Below are 23,014 nucleotides of genomic sequence, written 5' to 3' on the forward strand. Positions count from 1 at the left end.
GAATCATCCTGACTCTTCTCTTTCTTTCCACATCAAGACTACCAGCAAATTCTACTTATCTTCAAATGTATCTAGAATGCTGTTTTCCAAGTAAATCCAGGATTTCAGCCCCTTTCCTCACCTTTATTGTTCGCATCTTTGTCTAAGTTTCCAGGCCTCTTGACTAGATTATTACAGCGACCTCTCTTTTCTCCTTCCCTGGCTTCCTTTTAACAAGTTATCCGAATAACAACCAGAGTGATCTTTTTTTTTTTTTTTAAGTTTATTTTATTTTGAGAGAGAGAGAGAGAATGAATGGGGGTTGGTGGAGAGAGAATCCCAAGCAGGCTCTGTGCTGTCAGTGCAGAGCCTGACATGGGGCTTAATCCCACAAACTGTGAGATCATGACCTGAGCCGAAGTCAAGAGTGTTTGAGCCACCCAGAGTGATTTTTTTTTTTTTTAGCGTTTATTTATTTTGAGAGAGAGTGAGAGGGTGGCGAGTGCTAGTGAGGGAGGAGCAGAAAAGACAGAGAATCCCAAACAGGCTCTGTGCTGCCAGTGCAGAGCCAGACACAGGGCTCCATTTCACAGACCAGGAGATCATGTCAGGCGAACGTGATAACCTCTACACTTCGGAAACACACAGAAACCAGGAGATCATGACCTGAGCTGAAATTTTTAAGAGTCAGGTGCTTAACCGACTGAGCCACCCAGGCTCCCCCAGAGCGATCTTTTTAAAACAGAAGTCAGGTTACACTTAAAACCGTTCCATGGCATTCCATCTTACTTAGAATAAAAGATTTCCTCATAATGATTCACAAAGCCCAGTACAATCTGGCTACCCTAACTCTGACCTCTTCCCCACTTCCCTCCCTCTCTTGCTTTCCATGCTAGTCATCTTCACCTCCTTGCTGATCCTGAAACACATCCCACTTTCAAGTCTTTGTGTTGGGTTTTTCCTGTGCCAGTAATATTTTCTCCCCAGATACATTCATGGCCAGTTTCCTCACCTCCTTTGAGTGAGTCTTCACTAAAATATCACTTTAGCAGTGAGGTCTACCTTATATATAATTGCAAGTTATGGCCTGGATCCCTCTTACAGTGCTCTGCATTTCCTTTTTCTGTAGCATCTATTACCTTCTAAAATACAACCTGACTGACTGACTGACTGATGGTGAATTGTCTTTCCCCACTCCTGCTAGGCTGTAAGTTCTGTGTGGGCAAATATTTTATGTCTGTTCATTAAGGTGCCACACGCGTCCAGTACATGGAAGGTGTTCAGTAAATATTTTTGTATGAATGAATGCAGTCTGCCTTCTGGTTTGTTTTGTTTTTTTCTTTTTCAGTGATTTTCTTATAAAGTAGCATAGTCCTTGGCATTATTGGGTCCAACATTAATGATTTACCACCCTACCGGCAATGGAGAAGTTCCAGAACATGTATAATTTACAATGGATATAATACTACACTGGTTATGAGGATTAAGTAGGATACTGCCTGTTAAGTGCTAAATTGTGCCAATGTGTAGGGACAAGTCTCTTAATTGTCAGAAAAGCCTAGCCAACAGCCTTTATTCATATTTGAATCAGGTGAATTATATTCTAGAACCTGCTCTCGGATTTCAGCTCTTAACCAAGGGTGGGCAGCAGCCTCACTTTGGGAACTTTTCAAATTACCTGTCTGAACTCCCTGGTAAATATCAGTGATTAACTGTTACTATATTTGTTTTTTAACCAATCTGTTAAAATGGAATGTAGCCATTTTTTGTTTTCTCCTTTTGTGCCTTCTTGCTGTTCAGGACATCTCTCTATCTCTTATGTCCCCTTTAAACTTTATTCCTTAAGGTTGAAATAAATTCTTTTATAAAGTGATTTTGAAACCACTCAGAGCCACAGAGAAGCACATAATTGAACATGATATTGAATCCACAGAATCAAAGCATCTCAAGTCCTTTACCTTCAGCTTCCCGGACTACAATCCCCACAGCAATCATTATAGCAGTCATTTTAGAGTTTTGCTTACGGTGTTTCTAGAGCCTCCTTTTATGTCCTTCCAATTCCATAGTATCTCAAAAACATCAGACTCCCTTCACTTCTCTTTCGATAGAGCAGGAAGTGTTTGTATGGTTTATCCTGTTACATTTGCTGTGCAAATAAATGTCATGTGCAGGAAAAAGATGATTTTTTAGAGATCATATAAGCAACCAAAGAATAGACAGTAAACCAAAATGTATCTCCAGAAATGCATAAACCCAATAGCTGTTACCTAAATACAAAAATGTGCAATGTTTCTTCAGTCTTTACTTTCTTTTTCCCTAGGCATATCTAGTTCCTTGTATTTTATCTACCTAATTTTTCTGTAGTTATATGAGCAAGAGCAATCCCCATATTCAGAGGGCGTAAACGTTTTAGCCGTGATTATCTTTACACATTAGAAATAAAATTTCTGAAGCAACACTGTTCTGAATGCATCTGCCTGATAAATTTGCTCTGCCTTTGAAACTCATATTAGCATCTGGGTTTTATTACAATTATTTTATTTTGAACCCCAAACAAGGTCTTATTGGCCAAGTCTGAATGGAGAGCATTGACCTGCCTTTCTGTTGCTGAATCACAAAATAACTCTTAATTTAGGCTATTTATTAATTGATAGCCCAGTTAGAAAACATGCCATGTTTTTAAAGTTCTACACTTGGTTTGAGAACATATGTAAACATTTGTTTTCTTTCTAAAGATTTTTTTTTTAATTGCCACCTTTTATATGCATTCAGTTTTGTTTTGTTTTGTTTTGTTTGGAAGTGGTGCTCTTGCCTACTCAGCACCAGCAAACATACCTACTCTATAGTGAGGGACTAATTATTTTACTTTAGGTCTCTGGACAGATAAGAGATTACCAAGACTCCCACCTATTTTCATATCCTTGTTCATGGAAAATGTAGTAAAAAGTCAAGTGTAATAGTCAAACTACATTTAGATGTCTTATTTGGGGAATGATCTATATTCCTGGAAAGTCTAGAAGATTTTCTAATATTTTAAGTTAGACCTACAGCAGGCTTCTTTTCCCAAAATCTTATTGTCAACATTAAAAATGGCGAGAATCTACCCAGAAGTACCTCCTGCTCAAGATTCAGGTTCAGGCTCCAAACAGCTATTGCTGAATGTTGCTATTTCTTGCATATAGCCTTACCCCCACCTCCCACGTGGGACATCCATTCTCCATGGGTGCATCGCAGAGTGCTCCCTCCCTTCCCATGATTTCTTTTGGGATCTTAGGAGACAGGGTAATAAGTACGTGCTAGAAGCTAGCACCCATCTGTTGGAGAGCAGGCAATCAGCACTGGAGGGATAGTGTGCAGTGTGCAGTCAGTCACTTCAGTCCCTGCTGGTCATTTCTTATGGTGGACTCCCCACCCTGTCCCCCACATGGCTTCACATCTTTCAGTAAGTGTTGTGGAACTTCTTTATGTGAATTAGTAGATTTTCTAGTTAACTTAATACTATTCAACAGTATTTCTCTGGGACCTACAAGATCAGCCCATGCTTACCTGAAATTCTAGGTTACTTTATTATCTACTTTCTCTTGTCAGTGCCATGAAAGACTCCTCAAAATGCCAAATTTGATCCTGAGTTCTTGCTAGCATACAGCTGCCGGCAGGTACTTAAAATCATCACCAGGCAGTGATATATTCTACCAGGTGAGTATTGGTTGGGGATGTCAATATATAATGGTACCTGTCTTAAGTTATAGGAAAATCAGATGCTCAAGTTCAGGACAACCTGTATTCTGATTTTACAGTCTTTGTAATAACATATAATTGTTGGGTATAGAGTAATTATGAGGATCACAATTCTACCAACATACACAACCCCTGAAATCCTTTTATGAGTGAAGCTAAGAAGGTGTTTGAACACCAGCTCTTTAGTAAAAGGCTGGGTTTTTTTAAAGATTTTATTTTTAAGTAAGGTCTGCACCCAGCGTGGGGCTCGAACTCATAACCCTGAGATCAAGAGTCGCGTGCTTCACCAACTGAGCCAGCCAGGTGCCCTAGAAAAGGCTATTTTTAAATGAAAAGTTACTGATGGTAGATTAAATATTTCCTTTTGACTTCATCAAAGTCCTAACCTAAATTTTATTTCCAACAACTTTTCTACTACTTAATACGTATACAGATTTTGATATTCTATAACCTCAAATACTGTAGTATATAGGAAGGTATTAAATTAGTGTGAGAGAGGCATGTTGTAACTTAATGTGTCTGTCTTTAAATGAAGGTCAAAAGTGAACGGGGGGGCTCCTGTGTGGCCCACTTGGTTGAGTGGTGGACTTCAGCTCCGGTCATGATTTCATGGTTCGGTTTCTAAGGTCAAGCCCCGTATAGACCTGCTGCTGTCAGCATGAAGCCTGCTTCAGAGCCTCTGTCCCCTTCTCTCTGCCTCTCTTCCACTCCCCCTGTCTCCCAAAAATAAAATAAACATGGTTTAAAAAGTTGAACAGCAAATTCTCTTAACGTTGGCAGCCATGCTTCCCATCGGGAAACAGCAGAGGTTGCTACTTCTAATTCTCCTAAGGGAATGTAATATAGGAGAAAGTAGATTATTGGGGAGACATATCTGCATCTTTCTTACTGCTTTATGTGAAGTTTCTAGGGACAGTTGTCTGCTCAAAATCTATTTTTATTAGAAGATCTCAATTAATATCATGAAGGTGTCAATTAATAAATCATGCACTTCATGTTCTGTGAATTTTGGGAGGCTGGAGCAAAGCTAAGTTGCCAAACTGTCATAGAAAAAATAGAATAGGGGCGCCTGGGTGGCGCAGTCGGTTAAGCGTCCGACTTCAGCCAGGTCACGATCTCGCGGTCCGTGAGTTCGAGCCCCGCGTCAGGCTCTGGGCTGATGGCTCGGAGCCTGGAGCCTGTTTCCGATTCTGTGTCTCCCTCTCTCTCTGCCCCTCCCCCGTTCATGCTCTGTCTCTCTCTGTCCCCAAAATAAATAAAAAACGTTGAAGAAAAAAAAAATTAAAAAAAAAATAGAATAATAGTTCTTCGCTGTTAATTTTTGTGGCAGAGATTGTCATGTTATTCTTGCGTCCTCTATCTACAAAAAAAAATTTTTTGGGGAGTGAGCAGTTGAGAATTCTGTTTCGAGGATTATTGTTTTCTAGAAGAGTAAAACCAAAAGATGGTATGTATAAACACCTTTTTAAAAGACTCTGTTAAAAACCTCTAATGACTGACCACGTTATATGCTTACAGTAAAATCCAAATTCCTTAGGATGCTAGGCAGGCATCCATAGTTCTCATACTTTTTGGTCTCAGGATTCTTTTACTCTTATTTTGAGAAATCAGAGAACTTTTGTTTATAGGGGTTATATCTGTTGTTATTTATTGGTGCAGAAATGAAAGCAAAGATAAATTTTATGTATTTACTTACATGTTTAAAAATAAATATTTTCTGGCACCTAGGTGGCTCAGTTGGTTAAGCATCCAGCTTTGGCTCAGGTCATGATCTCACAATTCATGGGTTCGGGCCCTGTGTCAGGCTCCTTTCTGACAACCTGGAGCCTACTTCAGAGTCTATGTCTCTCTCTCTGCCCTTCCCGCATTCATGTGTGTGCGCACTCTCTCTCTGTCTCTCTCTCCCTCCCTCAAAAATAAATAAACATTAAAAAAATAAAAATAAATATTTTGGTTTGAATCCTATGACAAAAATCTGGTCTTATAGATAGGTAGCCGGAAAAGAAAAGACATTTTAATACCCTTTTCAGATTATTGTGAATGTTTGATACCTCATCAAAATTTGAATGGTAGATTTTTATTTTTATTTAAAAAAAGTTTTTTAAGTTTATTTACTTTGAGAGAGAGAGCATGAGTGGGGAAGAGGCAGAGAGAGAGAGAATTCTAAGCAGGCTCCGTGCTGTCAGCACAGAGCCTTATGGCAGGCTTGAACTCATAAACTGGGAGATCATGACCTGGACCAAGATCAAGAGTCAGACCCTCAACAAACTGACCCACTCAGGCCTCCCTGAATGGTAGTTTTAAAGGTTAATTGCCATGTGAAATGTTAAAACCATCAGTGTACTCTTGTTATACTGAAATTCATTGGTCTTTTACTTTGAATGGACCATTTCCCCCCTGTGCATGATTCTTTACTATAATTGCATTATTATTAGAAAACATTGGATCAGTGTGTTATGCAAATCCTTCAAATGTTATGTTTCATAATACAATATAAAAAAATTACATTCATTTAACAGCATCACCAATCTCATTAGAAACAATCTTTAAGTATTGGGAAGCTATCAAACTCAAACTCACCGTGGTGTAATCAAGATTTCCAAAATTTTAACTTTTGCTCGAACGTTTGAATTTTATCATTGGCAATAATTTTGTTTTGTTTGAAGTGACAGTCTCACTTCATTTTTGAGAAAATGTCTGCTAGATATTTAAATGTGAATAAGCATATTTGGCAAATTTTCTCAAGTTCATTGGTGTTCCATGGAAGAAGTGGTTGGTTCAGCTCTAACACAAACAATTGCAGGAGTATTTTTTTTTTTTCCCTCAAGGCAACCATTCTATTTCAGTTTCACTAGAAATGCTTTAAGCATACTTCCCATTTCATCACACAGAATATTAAAAAGATGTGTGCTCAAGGGTTAAGGCGTAATTAAATCAACAGTTTTTACTGCTGCATCTCCCAGAGATTCCCCATGAAACTGCATTGATTAAGGCAAAGGTATGCACAGTAGCTAATCTGCATTTGCCCAAGCTGTTTCACCACTATTCCTAAATACTCCCATTCCCCAGGTTTGGGCAGGGAAGAATAGGGAAAGAAGGGTGATTTGACTTGTCCTTTGGCTGCTCAGGATTCACTGGACTGATCTTTAGGTGGCTTCAGAACTAACAGCATCAGTAGTGAAAAGAGTCACACAGCCAGGCTATGGACCAGTTCTTTGGAGCTTCTGGACAGAACCTTCCCTTTTCTAATTGGAGCAGATGGCTCCTCTCATGAGGGTTCTTGGTTATGCATCGCCACTACCAGATGTTTCTAGGGGGGTTCAGAGGGCTTCAGTCACTTGTACCTACTTCAAATACTTTCTTCACCAGTACATTTCAAAACCGCTTACAATGCTATTTAATACTTTAAAATCATGCATACTTACACAGCAGGCACAAAACAATATATTTACCTTATCCCACCTTCCAAAAAATACATTTTTATAACAAATTTAACTTATTTAGAAATCCACGTTGTTTTTTATTTTTTGCCAACACACAATTCAAGCCATTGGTTTATAACAGTTTTTTAATGTTGTCAACCCTACTAATGATTTTTAAAATCCTTGCTGGTGGTAAAAGTTTCCTTTATAAACATGCAAGAGCTTTTGCAGCCACAGTTAATATATTCAGTTGTTCCACTATTGATATTACTATCTCCATTTATTCTTACTCCAATATTGTAAGAGAATATATAGACGGAAGTTGAGAATTCTTTATTTTTTTGGGAAAAAAACAAATACTTTTTTACCTAACACTTTGGTTCTTCTTTGTAAAGCATGGTGTGGAGACATGTGTAAGAAGTGTACTTTCCTACTTGTGCTCATGCTCCGCAGTAATCTTAATGTGGCATTGCCCATCCCTGGCACTGTGTTTGTTTGCCATGTAGGCGTGAGTTTCCAGACTGTTCATATACCGAGCCCTGTACACACAAGCCTGTTTTATTACTTTGTTTGAAGATTGGGTGTGTCTAATGTAGTGGAAATTTATCCATTCAATGTTAAATATAGACGAAATACGTTTCAAAGGAAAAGTCTCTTTAATTATCTGTTTTTTTAGATTATTCATATGACTGCTTTCTTCCTTTCATGTGAATTGCCAAGAATTTATTATCCTTTCCAGTTCATTAAATCACTAAAATTCTCTACTGGTGCTATAAATAAATATGCCAGACCATGAATTGAGACTAGTTGATAAAGGCAGCTTTGTCCTAGTAACTGGGTCTTGCCGTGGTTAACTCACACTTTGAATATGTGAATATCCTTACTGCAGTAAGTTTCACACTTCTGGTAAAGTAAAGCCTTGCTTTTTAAGCACATGTGGGGACATGCTTTAAGTTGAACTTTAGTATTGTCAGTTGGCCTAGCTGCAAGATGAATGTGATATTACAAAACCACATTTATGCTTAGACATGTTCAGGAGAGCCTGGGGACACATTTAATAGATGTCTAGGTTCTTTACCACTGTACCTAGCATAAGCCTGCAGCTCAGGCAGCTAGAAACATCATAGACCTTAGTTTCAGACCATTTTAAGCCCAGGACCAGTTGTACTCCACAAATGCCATCTAGGGTTCTAGATGGACTTGGATGTGTTGGACTAGGTCCTTCCTGTTACAAAGTGATTGAAAGCCTGGTGTGGGTGTGGTGCTGTTAGCTCTCTTTGGGAGATGCAGAGATGCAGCCCTCAGAGAACGTCTTCTAATCAGACACCATAAGGCAAAATGGAATGTGAGAAAGTACAGCATGGATAGTCTCTAAGCACCAGAAAATCTGCCTTGTTGAGGTGTCTTTGGACTACATTGAAGGATAGATATGCTTCTGATGGGTAGATTTGTAGGGAAGAAAGAGCAGTGAGGATGGCAGGAGACAATTAGTTCATCTGCAGTGTGGGAATAGTCTTGTTTACAAAGTGAGCTCATGAAGAGGACAAGTTAGCTCACAGCCATGTCATGGCGATTCAGAATGCATTGCAAAACATGAGGCTTCCTCTCTCTGAGAAGACAGAATTTCTTCATTTCTTCCTGGAGAGATATTTGGTCTGCAGTCCTGACATGCACTTGGCCACATGCCACCTAATATTCCTTTTTGTTTCCTGTTTGATGCTATATTTTAAACTTTATGAGAGAATGTTACCTTAAATAGTGATATCAACCACGTTTCCTATTCTAAAGTCTTAGTGGATCACGGCTTCCCTATAGCTGGCTATTAGAATGCATATGCAGAGACCTAACTCCTATAAATTGTGATCACCATTTTCAGAGACGGTCTGAAACCCATGTATGGGTCCATGTACCTCTGAATGATGGTGAACTGGCTGTTTCTCTGTTATTGAAACAACAACAACAGAACTAAACAGTTGAATTGCCACTTGTTGAGGATATATTTGGATTTGAATGTTCATTAATCTTTAATTGCACTATAGTTAACGTACACATGTAAACACTGTCTACCTGTTGTTTTGTGATGCAGAGATTCAGGAAACCCAAATTTAAAAACATATTCTTATGAATACTTTTGACTTTCTAAGTGAGACTCATTTGAGCATTATTTTATGAGAAATTAACTTCTTTTATTCTGTACCTCTGGGCAGTTCAAGTACTGACCTACTTATATAGTAGCTCTTAATTAAAAAAAGAAATGCTTGCTGAATACATATTACAATTGAATTTTTCTTTGAAATACCTTATTTTTCTACTTCTGGTGCATGCAGTGAAACTAAGTACAGAACCCTCTCAACTTTATTCCAATTACAGCAGCATGAGGGATGGAAACAACAAGGGAATACTTTATCAGTGCCAAATTATTATTTTCTGCAGCAAATGGGGGCAATTTCTGAATGTTACTTGGTGTTGATATAGTGAGGGTTTTGCCAACCTTTATAGGACAGTGTCCTTCACAACAGTCATGGAGAATTGTGTACTTAACAGCTAATTAAAAGTAGCATAAAACCTATTTTTTAAATTTGGGTTTAGGATAGATTTTACTGTGAGTTTTTGCCAGAAGCTGGTTTCAATAATCATCCTCTGTCACAGGCTTCTAATTCTACTTGAATTTTTTGTTAGGAAACATTTTTGTGGCTTAGTTTAGAATGTATGTGCCTTTTTCATTTTCATTTGGTGGTCCCTACTCTAGAAAAGATAGGTTAGAAATTGGGTGTGAAGATGCCTTGTATAACTTCACATATGTTTGTATTTTCCCGTGGCACAATTTATCTCAGTGGAGCAGATTTCTTATTTTTAGATCTTGCACTGTTTGCTTAAAATAACTATATTTCCTTTCAGCCACATACATTGTAAAAGTGAAGGAAGGCATTTCATTAAATAGTAATTAATTGAGACCCTTGTCGATGTATTTATTATGATGACATAATCACCACATTGGTAACTAGTCTTTTTCTATGTGATTTTGTTAAAATAAGAAATAAAAGTCACGCTCACTTGCCAACCTCGGCCTTGCCTTTACCAAACCTAATTCTGTTCACTTTAGAGTGATAAAAATTTTAAACCTAATATCATGTATATCATTACTTCAGGTGTTTTAGGAGGTAGTGGTAAATTGAATGATAGGAGAGCAGTGTTCATTTCTAAGCATCTTTTAGTGACTAAGGGCACAACACCTATTTAGATGACTGGTATTTGGTAATCTTTTTTTTTTTCATCTTGTAGAGCTTTTTTTACCAGTAGAATTGTGAATGTTAGGGAAATTGGTCTGCGATATTTACCCCATTAATAACCAGTATTGATATACAGTATCTGATGATTAGAGCATTGTCCCATTCCATGTGCTTATTGGAAAAGTGACTTTCCCAAATACAGCAAGACATTCTTTGGTTAAGTTTAGGTTAGGCCTTAATGAAGAAGGGCTTTGGATTTTATTTTAATGATCTGACTATGGAAATGTTTTTAGTTATTCCTAATATCAGGAAAAAAAAATCACCCACTGAAGTTAAAAAAAAAAAAAAAACTAAGAAAAAATGTTTTTCTTTGACTAGCACATGATTTTCTTCCTGTGAACTGAAGCCAACAACCAACCTACAGAAGGTCACAGCAAGATTGTTCCATTCCAGCATTTCTAGTAGGATTAATGTCCCCTGTTGGATCACTGTAGTCTTCTTTCTGGCCTTCTCAGAAGAGACTTCTTGAGGCCTGATTTTACTTTTCTTTGGATAAATTGTTTTTAGGTACCTAGGTGAAAGTAACACATAGAGTAGAATCATTGTATTATAGTAACAATATGTCTCCCTCTTTAACATTTTAATGTAGATTCTATTTGTTTGAAAATAATGATTTCTAAGGACTCCCTTTAGCTCCAGGTTTAATCTATGTGTAATGATGTTGTAAGTTAATCTTACATTGATTGGTAAAATATCTTTAGTAAACATTACCCAAAGAATTAATAGGCTTCTATTAACGAGGTTTGTGTACATGCATAGTTGTTGTGCCCTGAGAAAATAGGAGAAATGCATTGCATTAATGCTGGATCTCTTACCGATGGAAATTCTCATTTTGGAATTTCCATCTAGACTCTCTGCATATTATCGGTTGTCAAAGTAGCAAACTCAATTGAGAATTGTGATTATAAACTTTAACAAAGGATTTCTTGATGAAAGCTCAGTTATTCTAGTGTAGTTGAGCCAGAATTTTGAGAGGCCATCTTGCCTGGTTGGGGGAATGATTAACCAATCTAAAGAGAATCCTTTCTTTCCATTGACTTGTGTATCTTTTACCTTATTTCACTGATTATAAGGTGTCATCAGCTGTAAGACATGGTATTATTTTATGTACAAATAAGAAAGGGAAGAAAAAGTCCTACTAGTTGTACTGTTAGCTGCCATCAATTATAAGATAAATTCAATTTCAGAGATGTTAAAACAGGGGAGGTCTTGGGGCGCCTGGGTGGCGCAGTCGGTTAAGCGTCCGACTTCAGCCAGGTCACGATCTCGCGGTCCGTGAGTTCGAGCCCCGCGTCAGGCTCTGGGCTGATGGCTCGGAGCCTGGAGCCTGTTTCCGATTCTGTGTCTCCCTCTCTCTCTGCCCCTCCCCCGTTCATGCTCTGTCTCTCTCTGTCCCCAAAATAAATAAAAAACGTTGAAAAAAAAATTAAAAAAAAAAAAAAACAGGGGAGGTCTTAATAATTAAATAATGGCACATTCAGTTGGGCGTCTGACTCAGGTCATGATCTCAAGTTTTGTGAGATCAAGCCCCGCATTGAGCTCTGTACTGACAGTAAGTGCAAAGCCTGGTTGGGATTCTCTCTCTCTCTCTCTCTCTCTAATAATGACATATGTATGTGCATAGTTTTTGTTGGGTACTGGTCATAATCATAATATTAAAATGTAAAGAAAATATATTAAATAAATCAGTATTTCTGCTAAACATACAGATTCTTTAATCCTAGAAATCTAGAATTGGGAAAAAATAAGAGATTAGGTAGTGAACACTTTTACACATGAGGAAATTTACTAGATCATCCAGAGTATATAAAAATAAGGAATTGATTACCTTGTTTACCAAAGTATCTTAAACTTACAAAAGAACTCATGATAGTAGTCCTTTAAATAGTTATCTTTAGGGGTGCCTGGGTGGCTCAGCTGGTTAAGCATCCAATTTCGGCTCAGGTCGTGATCTTACAGTCTGTGAGTTTGAGCCCTGTGTCGGGCTCTGTGCTGACAGCTCAGAACCTGGAGCCTGCTTCGGATTCTGTATCAACCTCTTTCTCTGCCCCTCCCCTGCTCATGCTCTGTCTCTCTCTGTCTCAAAAATAAATAAAAAAATTTTTAAAAAGTAGTTATCTTTAGAGTATCTCATATGATAAATTTTATATACTGTTTCTTCTCAAGATCACCTCATTTAACATGATAGAGAATGACTTGGGATTTCAGTGAGGTGTTTAGTATTCCAAACAAGTGTATACAGACATAGCTTATATAAGCATCAAATATCATGTTAAATATCATAACAAAATTTTAAAAAGAAATCATTGTTCCTGCCTTCAGAGATAGTCACATTCTACCTTTGGGCATATTTTCTAAGTTTAAAGAACAAGTGAAGGTTAACTGGAGCTCTGTGGTGAGAAGGAAATAACTTAATGAAACTGTCCACGAGCCTTATCCTTCCAGCCACACTGAGGTATGCTTCGCCCAAATGCTTGTGTTCTCACCCTTGGTGCTATAATTCAAACTAGGTCATGGCTGAGAGAGGTCAAGTCGAGTTGCTAGTTCATACATGGGTAAGTTGTAGCTTTGGGCCCTCTCAGAAAAGGGGTCCAGCAGGGCATCTGCCAACAGGCGGTCTCACAGACATGAACTCCAGGGGACATCTAGCCTGGAGTATGGGTTCCAGGTGTAGATTTAGGCATCAGGTGGGGACCTAATCACGGTGTACAACACAACCTCACCTGCAAAATCCCCACAAGAGCCTCAGCAACCCAGGACCTCTTGGCCTGTGAGTGAGGCTAGAGCAAGCCTGCAGATGGGGATGGAATGTCATTAGTTGTGAGGCCTGGAAGATTATAAGGGCAGGGAGCCAGATTAATTTTTGGGTTTTTGTTGTTTTGGAAGATTGTATCACAAATATTTCCTGCTTTGGGTACAGTTGTTACTAATAGTGAAAGCTTACCTTTTGGGAAGTGTTTTAGACTTTTATCAAAACGCTTTCACAAACATGTAATCTTGCCTTCACAGTAAACCTGAGAGGGCTGAATGGGTATAATTACCCCATTTAGCAGATGAATAAAATGAGACTTAAGGATATTCAGTACCTTAAGGTCACTTCTTGATGGCTCTTGCTTTTTTCACTATACCATGCTGACAATGCTTGGCTCCATATTTATTTCTAAATTTAGAAAGTATATCGTCTATTTTCCAGCAGCTGTTGCTATTTTTAGGAACTGCCAACATTTTGCTGCTTATCTTTTTTATCTCTTATATCACAAGCGTATTTTTTGCTCAGTATTGAAAAGTAAGCAAAAACAATACCCTGTTCCATTGTGACTTAATCAGGTTAGATTGAAATTTCTCTCCTCTGTGATGGTCTATCAGTAATTTTTAGAAGTGATCCTTTCCACAGTTTACCATGTTAACTTCACTTGTAGCTGTTCAGGTATCTTCTGGTAAACCAAATGCAAGTTCAGACAAGGAGTCCAGAGTTAGAGCAAGTTAAACAAGAGTTGCCAGCATTCTTGGTTGTTGACATAGGATTTGTTGGGGTAGACCACGAGTGCCTGGTTTTTCCAACTTTCGTTTTACCTGGAGAGCCTCTTCTGTGTGTTTCAGCAGCTTCCTCATGGCTGTTAGGCATTTATGTTCCTTCCTGTTAGAGTTCCTCTCCATTTTTTTCCAGAAAATGCCCTAGAATTCTTTCTGCAGGGTACGGAGTGTGTATGTGTGTATGTATGTGTGTGTGTGTATGTGTGTGTGTATGTGTGTGTGTGTGGTGTATATATATATATATAAAACCATGTTCATGGTTTTCATATCTGTAATTTTTGCATATATTTTTTTCTTTTAAAGTAGATAAAAATATGAAAATAAAGCATTATGTAAAAATGTGGATATAATTAACTGTGGATGGAAATTAGAGCGGAACAGACAACATTAGGCAAGCAGTCTGGAAATCTTTATTCTAGTCCAGACATTGCCCCCCCCTCCCTAACTATTCACAACTCCCTTAATCTTCTGGACACCTAGTCACTTTATCTGTGGATAGAGTTGCATTAAATGTATTAATTTGTATTGTCCCTTTCTGTTCCAAATCTCATTCAGGTCCCAAACTGAATATACAGGTTTCTACTAAATAAAGAGGGATGTCTGGCAAACCTTCCAGTGGTGAAGAGGATGATCTAAGTGAACTTAAATTCTGTTGATAATTTTGTTATTATTGGGAATTGAATGAAAAGAGAGAAAGATGATTGAACTTTCTGACAATTGTAAAAATTATCTAAAATCCACTTTTACTAGCTAACTTGTTTGGTTCGTAATCTTGCTCACTATCGTATGCCAGTCATTTAACATGTTACATGATTAGCATGTTGTATTTTAAGAGCACATGTTTCCCCTACTATCCAGAAGTACAGTGTACCTGTGAAACCTTTCGTAGGCCAAAATGGCACAAAGAAGAAGCAATTACCATTAGTTTATTTGGAAAAAGTCTTGAGTGTTCCCAGACCCCCAAAAATAACCTCTCTTTGGCTTTTCTGATACTTTAGGACACATGTTGCTAATGGATGCACAAAATAAATCAAGGTGTAAAGCACAGATGCTCATAGAGTTCAGAGCTATGGAGCTTGATGCTGAGTAGAGTTCCTGGGGAGGCGGAGTGGTGGTGCCACTTTTCTCAAAATGTGTACTGCCTCTGGAATGGCTCACTGGAAAACAAATGCTGAAGGCCTGTTGTGCTTTTTTTCATAAAAGCAAAATTTCTCTTTGTATTTCCTCTGGCTAGTGAAAACATGTATTAATGTAGGTCCTTCATAAGAGCGAAGTCCATAATGTGAACTTTTGAAAAGTGGGAGATACCTGCGTATACTTCATAAAAGATTGGTGGCTCCTTGACCAATATATTAGGGCGGATTAACCATGTCTCATAACAGCTTTAAAATTCAGGAGGTGTAACGCTAGTTGTTGTAAGGAAATTTTAGAGGTGGAATATGACCATAGATTTCGAGCTGATATCCTTGATTTATTCACTCTTCAACATAGTGGGTAATGTTTCTGGGTTGTAGATTCAACAGATGGAGTTTGAACTCTTTACATTTAATTTCAAGGGAGAAAAAGAAGCTATAATTTGTGTTTAATGAACTAGACTGTAGAAAAGAAAGCAGAGAGGAAAGTGATATAAATACTTTGTATATTCACATCAGTCTTAGATTTTCATAATATTTTATTGTGTTCTGGATCATGGATTACTCTGAAGGACAGATGATAACTATGGCTTCTCTTTCTAGAAAAATACATGCACACTCCCAGTTGTGCATGTTATTTGTTGAGCTGCCATATCCTCCTTCAAGTCCAAGCTCTTGATAGAAAAGAACCCTAGAATATGAAACCTTGAAAGCTATTAAAAATAAAGCTAGACCATTATTACTTAAACTGTGGTCATGAAATCAATGGAATGAATTAAGACCAACAATAAAAATAAAAGAGAAAAATAAGATAATATCTATACTGTCGTAACATGCTAAGAGTTTTTGTTTTGTGAACGGTCTTTCCATTTTTGTGTGTGTTTTCACACTTGTGCTAATACTGAGTCTGAATATAAAACGCATTTCTTACTAAAGTGGATTGAAGGTACAGATTGAAAAACAGTCATCTATTCTAGAGAACCTCTTCATATTGTAGCTGAGGAATTTGAGGCCCTTTAAGGCTAAATGATTTGTTCAGGCACCCCTCACCTTCAGCACACATACACACAGTCTTTTGTGGCTGCACCAGGACTGAACCACATTATTTGATTACTAGTTTTGCTGTGTCACAACACTAATTTTTTGAAACAGAATTATGAAGTAGATTATTGTATAAATATTAAGTCGTTCATCTTGGCATTCTTTAATCCTTAATGTTTCTGACTAAAATGGTCTCTGTCGTTGTCCTGTAAAATAATCGGGACATGAGCTTTTCCAGAGCATTGAAAAATATTTTGAAGCCTCTCAGTTGGCTGTGCACACACGTGAATCCTAGAATTTTGACATTTTGGGCCTAATCAGAAGAATTTCAGAGTAAGACATGAAGGTTAAGTTTTATGACCAACCCAAATTAAGTCATTTTGTATTTTTTCTCCATTTACTTGATAATGGAATGCAAAACATGGCACCAGGTGTTGATACTGGATCTTTGGGAGACCCTGTAACCCTCTTATTTTCATCTTACATGAGGTGTTGTCAAACTTGAACATCATACTTATTACCTGGAGGGTCTTATTAAAATGCAGACTCTGGATTTCTAACAGGCTCCCAGGAGATGGTGTTGCTGCTGATGCTGCTGTTCTGTGGACCACACTTGTAGTAGCAAGGACTTTATACTACCTGTCTTTTAAACCGTGGTAGGAAAATGAAGCTCTTAAGAAGTTTTCCATGTCTTGATTTTATTATCATTTTCATGCTTTTCAGATTGGCCACAAAAATTGAAATGGCATTTTTATTTTTTAATTGGATTACTTTTTTGTAGTGAAGAACACATCTTTCACAGCCATGCTCATCAGCCCCCACACCTCATGAGGGGCAGCACCCTCTTTGCAGCACGGTTTTAGGGGACTCCAGTTTAGGACTGCTTCTTGTAACTAGTATATTCACAAAATATTTCCACGGAACTTAATTGTCCAAATACCTGAAGCCTTTAATTTCAGAAAGAGCAGTTTTTAAAATATTCTGTAATTTTCGCTCAAACTATTAGGTGCACTTTTTATTTTAGTGGTGTAAGAGCAGTGTTTGTTTGAGGCTTTCTTGGTAAAAGGTGTTGAACAACATGTGAAATGAGTAAAAACCACGAAGTCTTCTACTTTTTATGCTTTTCCTGTTTTTTTTTTTTTTTTTTAAGTTTATTTATGTATTTTGAGAGAGAACATGCACAAGCAGGGCAGGGGCAGAGAGAAAGAGGGAGGGAGAGAGAGAATCCCAAGCAGACTCCACACTAGCAGCTTGGAGCCCACAAACCGTGAGATCATGAATTGAGCCCAAAACCAAGAGTCAAATGCTTAACCAACTGAGCCACCCAGGTGCCCCTGTGCTTTTTCTATTTTGTCTGTCCAGTTAACAATTATTAGTCTGTCTTGTAACAGCTCGTTTCCCTTTCCATTCTAATTGGTTACTGTCAGACCTGAAAGCCAGGTATGTGTGGGACTATCCTGGTCAGAAGGACCAAGGACCTTCCTGTCATCCCGTCATGGGGGCTTTCCTAGGAGGTTGTTGTCAGGAAGTTCTGTAGCCGACCAGCAAGGAGAGAAATCCTTTGATTTTAATGTCAGTCTGGGAGTTAGTTCAAATAGGAGCTCATTTGTTCCTTCTTTATACCTTTCACCATGGGCTTTAAAAATGAGTCTCTAGAGCTCTCTTCCTGTAACGTTGTGTGATTTGAAAGTATGTGTGTATGTATGTGTGTGTGTGTGTATATATATATATATATATGTATGCTTGTGGTAGCCCTGTGATCGGGAACACAATAATTGTAATAAATAAGCAGCACTTCAGGGTCCATCTAAAATGGGGGTGAATAACCTGTGGTAAAGGCTGTGGTCCTACATACACAGTCTGCCTTGCACTGGCTTTGCAATAATGATGTAAGGGTTTTAAGGGTAATAATGATGACAATACAGAGGATATTCCTTGGCTCAGTCTCATGACCAAGGGTCCCAGGGATTAAAGTTTGATTTCGGTGTGTTATCTGCAGCAGATTACTAGTTATAATCATCATCATAGCTCCATTCGTTGAGCCCTCACTCTGTCAGGTACTCATTATTCAGATGAATGCTGTGCAACAAGCAGGACCATGGCCATGAAGTCTGCGTTCGGGGGTCGAGGAGGTGGGGGGGGGGGGGGGGAGTAGCAAATAGCGGCTGTACCTGGAACAAATGAGAGTAGTCCAGATAGCTAGGGGTGAGATTAAGTCTCCTCATTAGTCCCTCTTTAAAAATAAACAAACATGTGTGGATCTTACAGCAGGTGTTTTGTTTTTTCTTGTTCAACAAAGCTAGAAATTGTTGAGGGGTTCACATCTATGAAAACCATATAGGTAGTAGTTTATGTTCTTCTGATTCCAGGCAGAGAGAACCTGTTTGCATTTTAACTAGGCGGCATCAGAACATGTATCATCTTGAATGGCCTTATTATTGTTTTGTGTTAGAAGATGTGGATTATATTCTTTAAAATTATGACAAATTAAATGTAGCCATAACATTTAGGCTGGATTTTGAGGTCCTGAACAGGGCCCCCCATCTGACATATTTTTAGTGAATTACAGCCTTTAAAAACTGATTAGCAGACTTGTCTCATTTGAATCTTATTTTTATTTGTCTGTAGTTTCAGTGCTGCTAAACCTACTGGTATAATCTTAGACTAATTTAAAAGTATTTTCTGACCTGAAACTCCTGTCAAAGATCATTATAGGAACTAGAAAATGTTGGGAGGTAAAATGAACACATGACCTCATCTCTCTTATTTTGCACTAGACTATAACTTGCATTCAAAGAGACTGGAAAAAGAAAAACAACATTCCTTTCCATTAAGCTGTAATAAATGTGTTGTTTAGTATGGTTTTGCTATTAATAATCCATTTTAGCTGGAAGAATGGAGGATTTTGTTTGAAGTATTTGAAACTAAGTGCTGCCGGGATGAAGATTTTACTAGAAATACAGAGTACATATCAGTCCCTACCCTTTGTTAATTGATCCTGCTTATTTAGCTAGGGAAATTAAAATGTATGTCTACTGAAGGGAAATCCGTGGGCACAAACTGTTCCTTTCCGGTTTGCAGATATATTTCATAGGTTGTTTATCTTATTTAAATATGCAATAATACAGGAGGCAACAGAATGCAACTGCTGTTCCTTTAATATGAGAGCTATGCACGTTACAATAGGTGTCACTGTTTTGCTTGGTCCAATCATGATTGGTGACTTCAGCTATTGGCTCGGAGCACTGGCTGTCTGACTCCATCTGCAGGGCTGTAATACCTACTCTCCTCCGATCCATTCACCACACAACTTCAGCCGGCTGAACAGACTCGCGCGGCTCCAGCACATCTTGCTAACCTAATTCAGAGAACAAGCAGTGCGGCTCTCTGCCTGTCATCTTCGCTCACTGTAGCATTTGCAGGTGATCTAGGAAACTGGGTTATTTTTATGAGCAAATAAGAGAAATAGGAATCATGATGGAGATGTATTTAGCAGACCCAGTACTGGATAAAACTTAAAGGCAGTTTCTATTCAACATAGTGAAAAGGTCACCTTGTCCGGCTGAGAAAAGAAGCAAAGCATCAGCTTGTTGGTTTCTGTTAACATCTTGGCTCGTGCTAGCCTCCTTTCCTTGATGTTTACACCAATTTGGGATCTCTAGCCGTAAAGAGAGACACACTGTACTCATGGTAGATGACAAGGAAAAGAACATGAAATGTCTCACCTTCTTCTTGATGCTTCCAGAGACGGTAAAGAATAGGTCCAAGAAAAGCTCGAAGAAAACAAATAGCAGCAGCAGCAGTGGCAACAGCAGCGGCGGCAGTAACAGCAAGTTGCCCCCAGTTTGTTATGAAATAATTACCTTGAAGACTAAAAAGAAGAAGAAGATGGCTGCTGATATATTCCCTCGTAAAAAACCAGCCAGCTCCAGCAGCACCACTGTCCAGCAGTACCACCAGCAGAACCTCAGTAACAACAACCTTATTCCGGCCCCAAACTGGCAGGGTCTTTATCCTACCATTCGAGAAAGGTAAGTGCCGGGCCAGCACATTTACTTGCAAAGTTTTCCTGTGTTGAAGTTTCTGCTTTTGCACAACATGTAATGGATTTTAACGTAAATCTGTGTTTCCTCTTTTCCCAGAAGCTTTACTGGTAATGGAAAACTGCCTTGTATCTTTTCCAAAACAGTACAGCTGTTTTCCTCTTAGATAAAAATGTTTTTGCAAGCTGTAACATTTAAGTGACAAGATTGTGTCTGTGGACCACAGAAGGTTTGAAGATAGAAACCTTTTATTTGTCCTTAGCCTGATGAAAAGTTTGTGTAACTTTTTTTTGTTGTTGTTACTTCCCATGTGTTTGCAATGATCACAGAGTTGTTTAGTTGGAATCTTTATTTGTAGTTTTACCCCGAAGTTACTAAACTGTTGCTTTAGCTTGTGACTCTTTTGTGGGCTTTGTATGTTGGGGAGGGGTTTTAAAAATGCCGGCTGCTGTGAATTAATGAATTGCCTCTGTTTATAGAAATGCAGTGATGTTCAATAATGATTTGATGGCAGATGTACATTTTGTGGTTGGGCCACCAGGTGGGACTCAGCGGTTGCCAGGACACAAAGTAAGCAACAGCTGCATTACTGGTTTAGTCCTGAGGTTTACAAAGAGGGACCCTTTCCATGAGCCTGAAATGAAACTTGGTTGGGGTGGGCAGCTTGCCGATGGCAGGCAGTGTGTGTTTCACCCATCACAGAGAAGGCACAGCCTCTCCAAAGGGTCTTGGCCACGCTTAATTTTTTTCTTTGTTTCTCTCTACCCTGCTTTACGTCCCACACAAAAACATGCCCTCTTAACTCTCCAGTCATGGAAAGTTGTTGGGACAGGTTAGGGAAGTCATGTTTATTACTCTTCCCTTAGAAATTGGTTAGATACATTTTTATTTTATTTATGCATTTATTTATTTATTTTGTAATGAGGGAACTTGTCCATTAATCTCTTAAAGCCTTGAGGTAATTAGCAGCGTAAAGACTGGCTTGCGTGAACATCTATCATGCTTTCACGGCAAGATACACTGTACCTTGGCTTTGAAAAAAGAGCAGGTGTAGGTGCTCTATGTCCACTGAACCTGATTGCTTAGAGTTGTTTTTCTGGATTGATTTACTGAAAATGCTTATAGTTTAGTGCATGAAATAAGATTTCCCTTTCTCCACAGTATGTTTTAGCTGTTGGGAGCTCTGTGTTCCATGCAATGTTCTACGGAGAACTTGCTGAGGACAAAGATGAAATCCGTATACCAGATGTCGAGCCTGCTGCTTTTCTCGCTATGCTGAAGTAAGCACCGTTCGTTTGTTTAGAGTTTGTTTATGCCATGTCTGTACTCCGCTGGTTTCACAGTTAAATGTAAGTTCTGTGTAACAGAAAGGGAGAATGATGAAGAAAGAGGGAGCTGCTTACCTTGTAAATGTTTTTGGAGAAAACTGCTGTGCATCTTTCGGTGGAAAGCATGTAGAATGGTGCAGGCATTTATAATAACACTTTGGCCTGAGATTTTTGGGAGCAAGTGGCATGTACAGTGATTTCATTTTTAATGACTTAAAGAAAAATAACTTCCTAGAGTAGGCATTGTCTAATAGAGCATATTATCTCTAACAGCATCATGTATGAAGAAGTCTTTAGAGACATATATTATATTTTTGTTTCACAGTTCCAGAAATTGTATACCTCATTTAAGTACCACCAGTTAGGAGATTTTTGAGTTTTCCAGGAGTTACTGTTTTCTGTCAACAAATGTAAAACTTACTGTGTTGAACTAATCTGATCTTTATATATACATGCATATACATACTCTTACATAAAATCACATACCATTTCTCAAGGATAAGAAGCATTTGCTTTTGGTAGCAGAGGAGACATTTTTGAGACAGATGAATAGTTTTCTATAGTTTTATATGTATTTAATGGGTAATATAAAAATGTAAAGCTGTAAGGTACATACTTCTTTAAAAAATAGTTTTTTTATGTCTCATGGTGCTTTTCAGAATCCAGTACATGTTCATCAGCTAAATAGAATCCGCTTCTTTGATGTGTATTGGTGCTAGACAGTGTGGTTAAAATCTGATGATAATTTTAAATAATACTTAATGATTTGTGTTAAATCCTTATTCTAGCACACCAAGTATATCAGGAATTCAAGGATATCTGCTGCTGTAGGGATTTTGGTTCACTGGAATAAATAGGTTTGTTGAAAAAAAATATTCTGTGTGTCAACAAGTTGGACAATAATCCCACAAATAGTTAAAATGTTGCAATATATTTATTGTCTGCTTCTACTGAAAAATAAGTACTATAGTTCTAGCACTTGAAGTATTCAATTCTCTATTTATGTTGTAGTTTTGAAATCTAATTTCTTCTAACTGAAACTTTGACAATGGGAAATAGGGAAATTAAAGATAAGTGAGCATATGAAGTACCTACCAAAAGGTGAAACTAATTCACCACTTTTTAACAACCAACAGTTAGTGACGAGGGATGTGTACAGAAACCAGTTTTACCTGGAAAGGGTTTTGTTCTGTTTTGTTTTGTTTTGTTTTGTTTTGTTTTTCCCCGTAAAGTCAGCTTTGTATATTTGACATTGTCTCTGGCGGAGGAGAACGGCAACACGAGTTCAGCGTTTTGACTGCACTGCAGTCCAGTAGTGTTGTGTTGTTGATTCAGCCACATGTATACATAATTAGGAAACATGAATAAGAAATTACAAAATTACATTTTACCTAAGTCATTTGCTAAGCATCTTTTCTTACAGATGTATTACCTAGAATATATCTCAATACAGCTTTTTAAAATTATACATGCAGTCCACCAAAAGTGGTAAGAATAAGAAATGTA

At 38.1% G+C, this 23,014-nt stretch overlaps 1 protein-coding gene across 1 annotated transcript in view; it reads left to right on the forward strand.

Moving 5' to 3' along the window:
* BTBD3 (BTB domain containing 3) overlaps window positions 1–23,014 on the forward strand; it is a 35,951-nt gene that overhangs the window by 7,420 nt on the left and 5,517 nt on the right. The window contains exons 2-4 of the mRNA XM_049651142.1: window positions 19,883–20,168; window positions 20,660–20,750; window positions 21,342–21,460. Coding sequence (XP_049507099.1) covers window positions 19,883–20,168; window positions 20,660–20,750; window positions 21,342–21,460 — 496 coding nt within the window. The remainder of the gene's footprint in view (window positions 1–19,882; window positions 20,169–20,659; window positions 20,751–21,341; window positions 21,461–23,014) is intronic.

The sequence above is a fragment of the Panthera uncia genome (assembly GCF_023721935.1).
Source record: "Panthera uncia isolate 11264 chromosome A3 unlocalized genomic scaffold, Puncia_PCG_1.0 HiC_scaffold_11, whole genome shotgun sequence".
Lineage (NCBI taxonomy): Eukaryota > Metazoa > Chordata > Mammalia > Carnivora > Felidae > Panthera > Panthera uncia.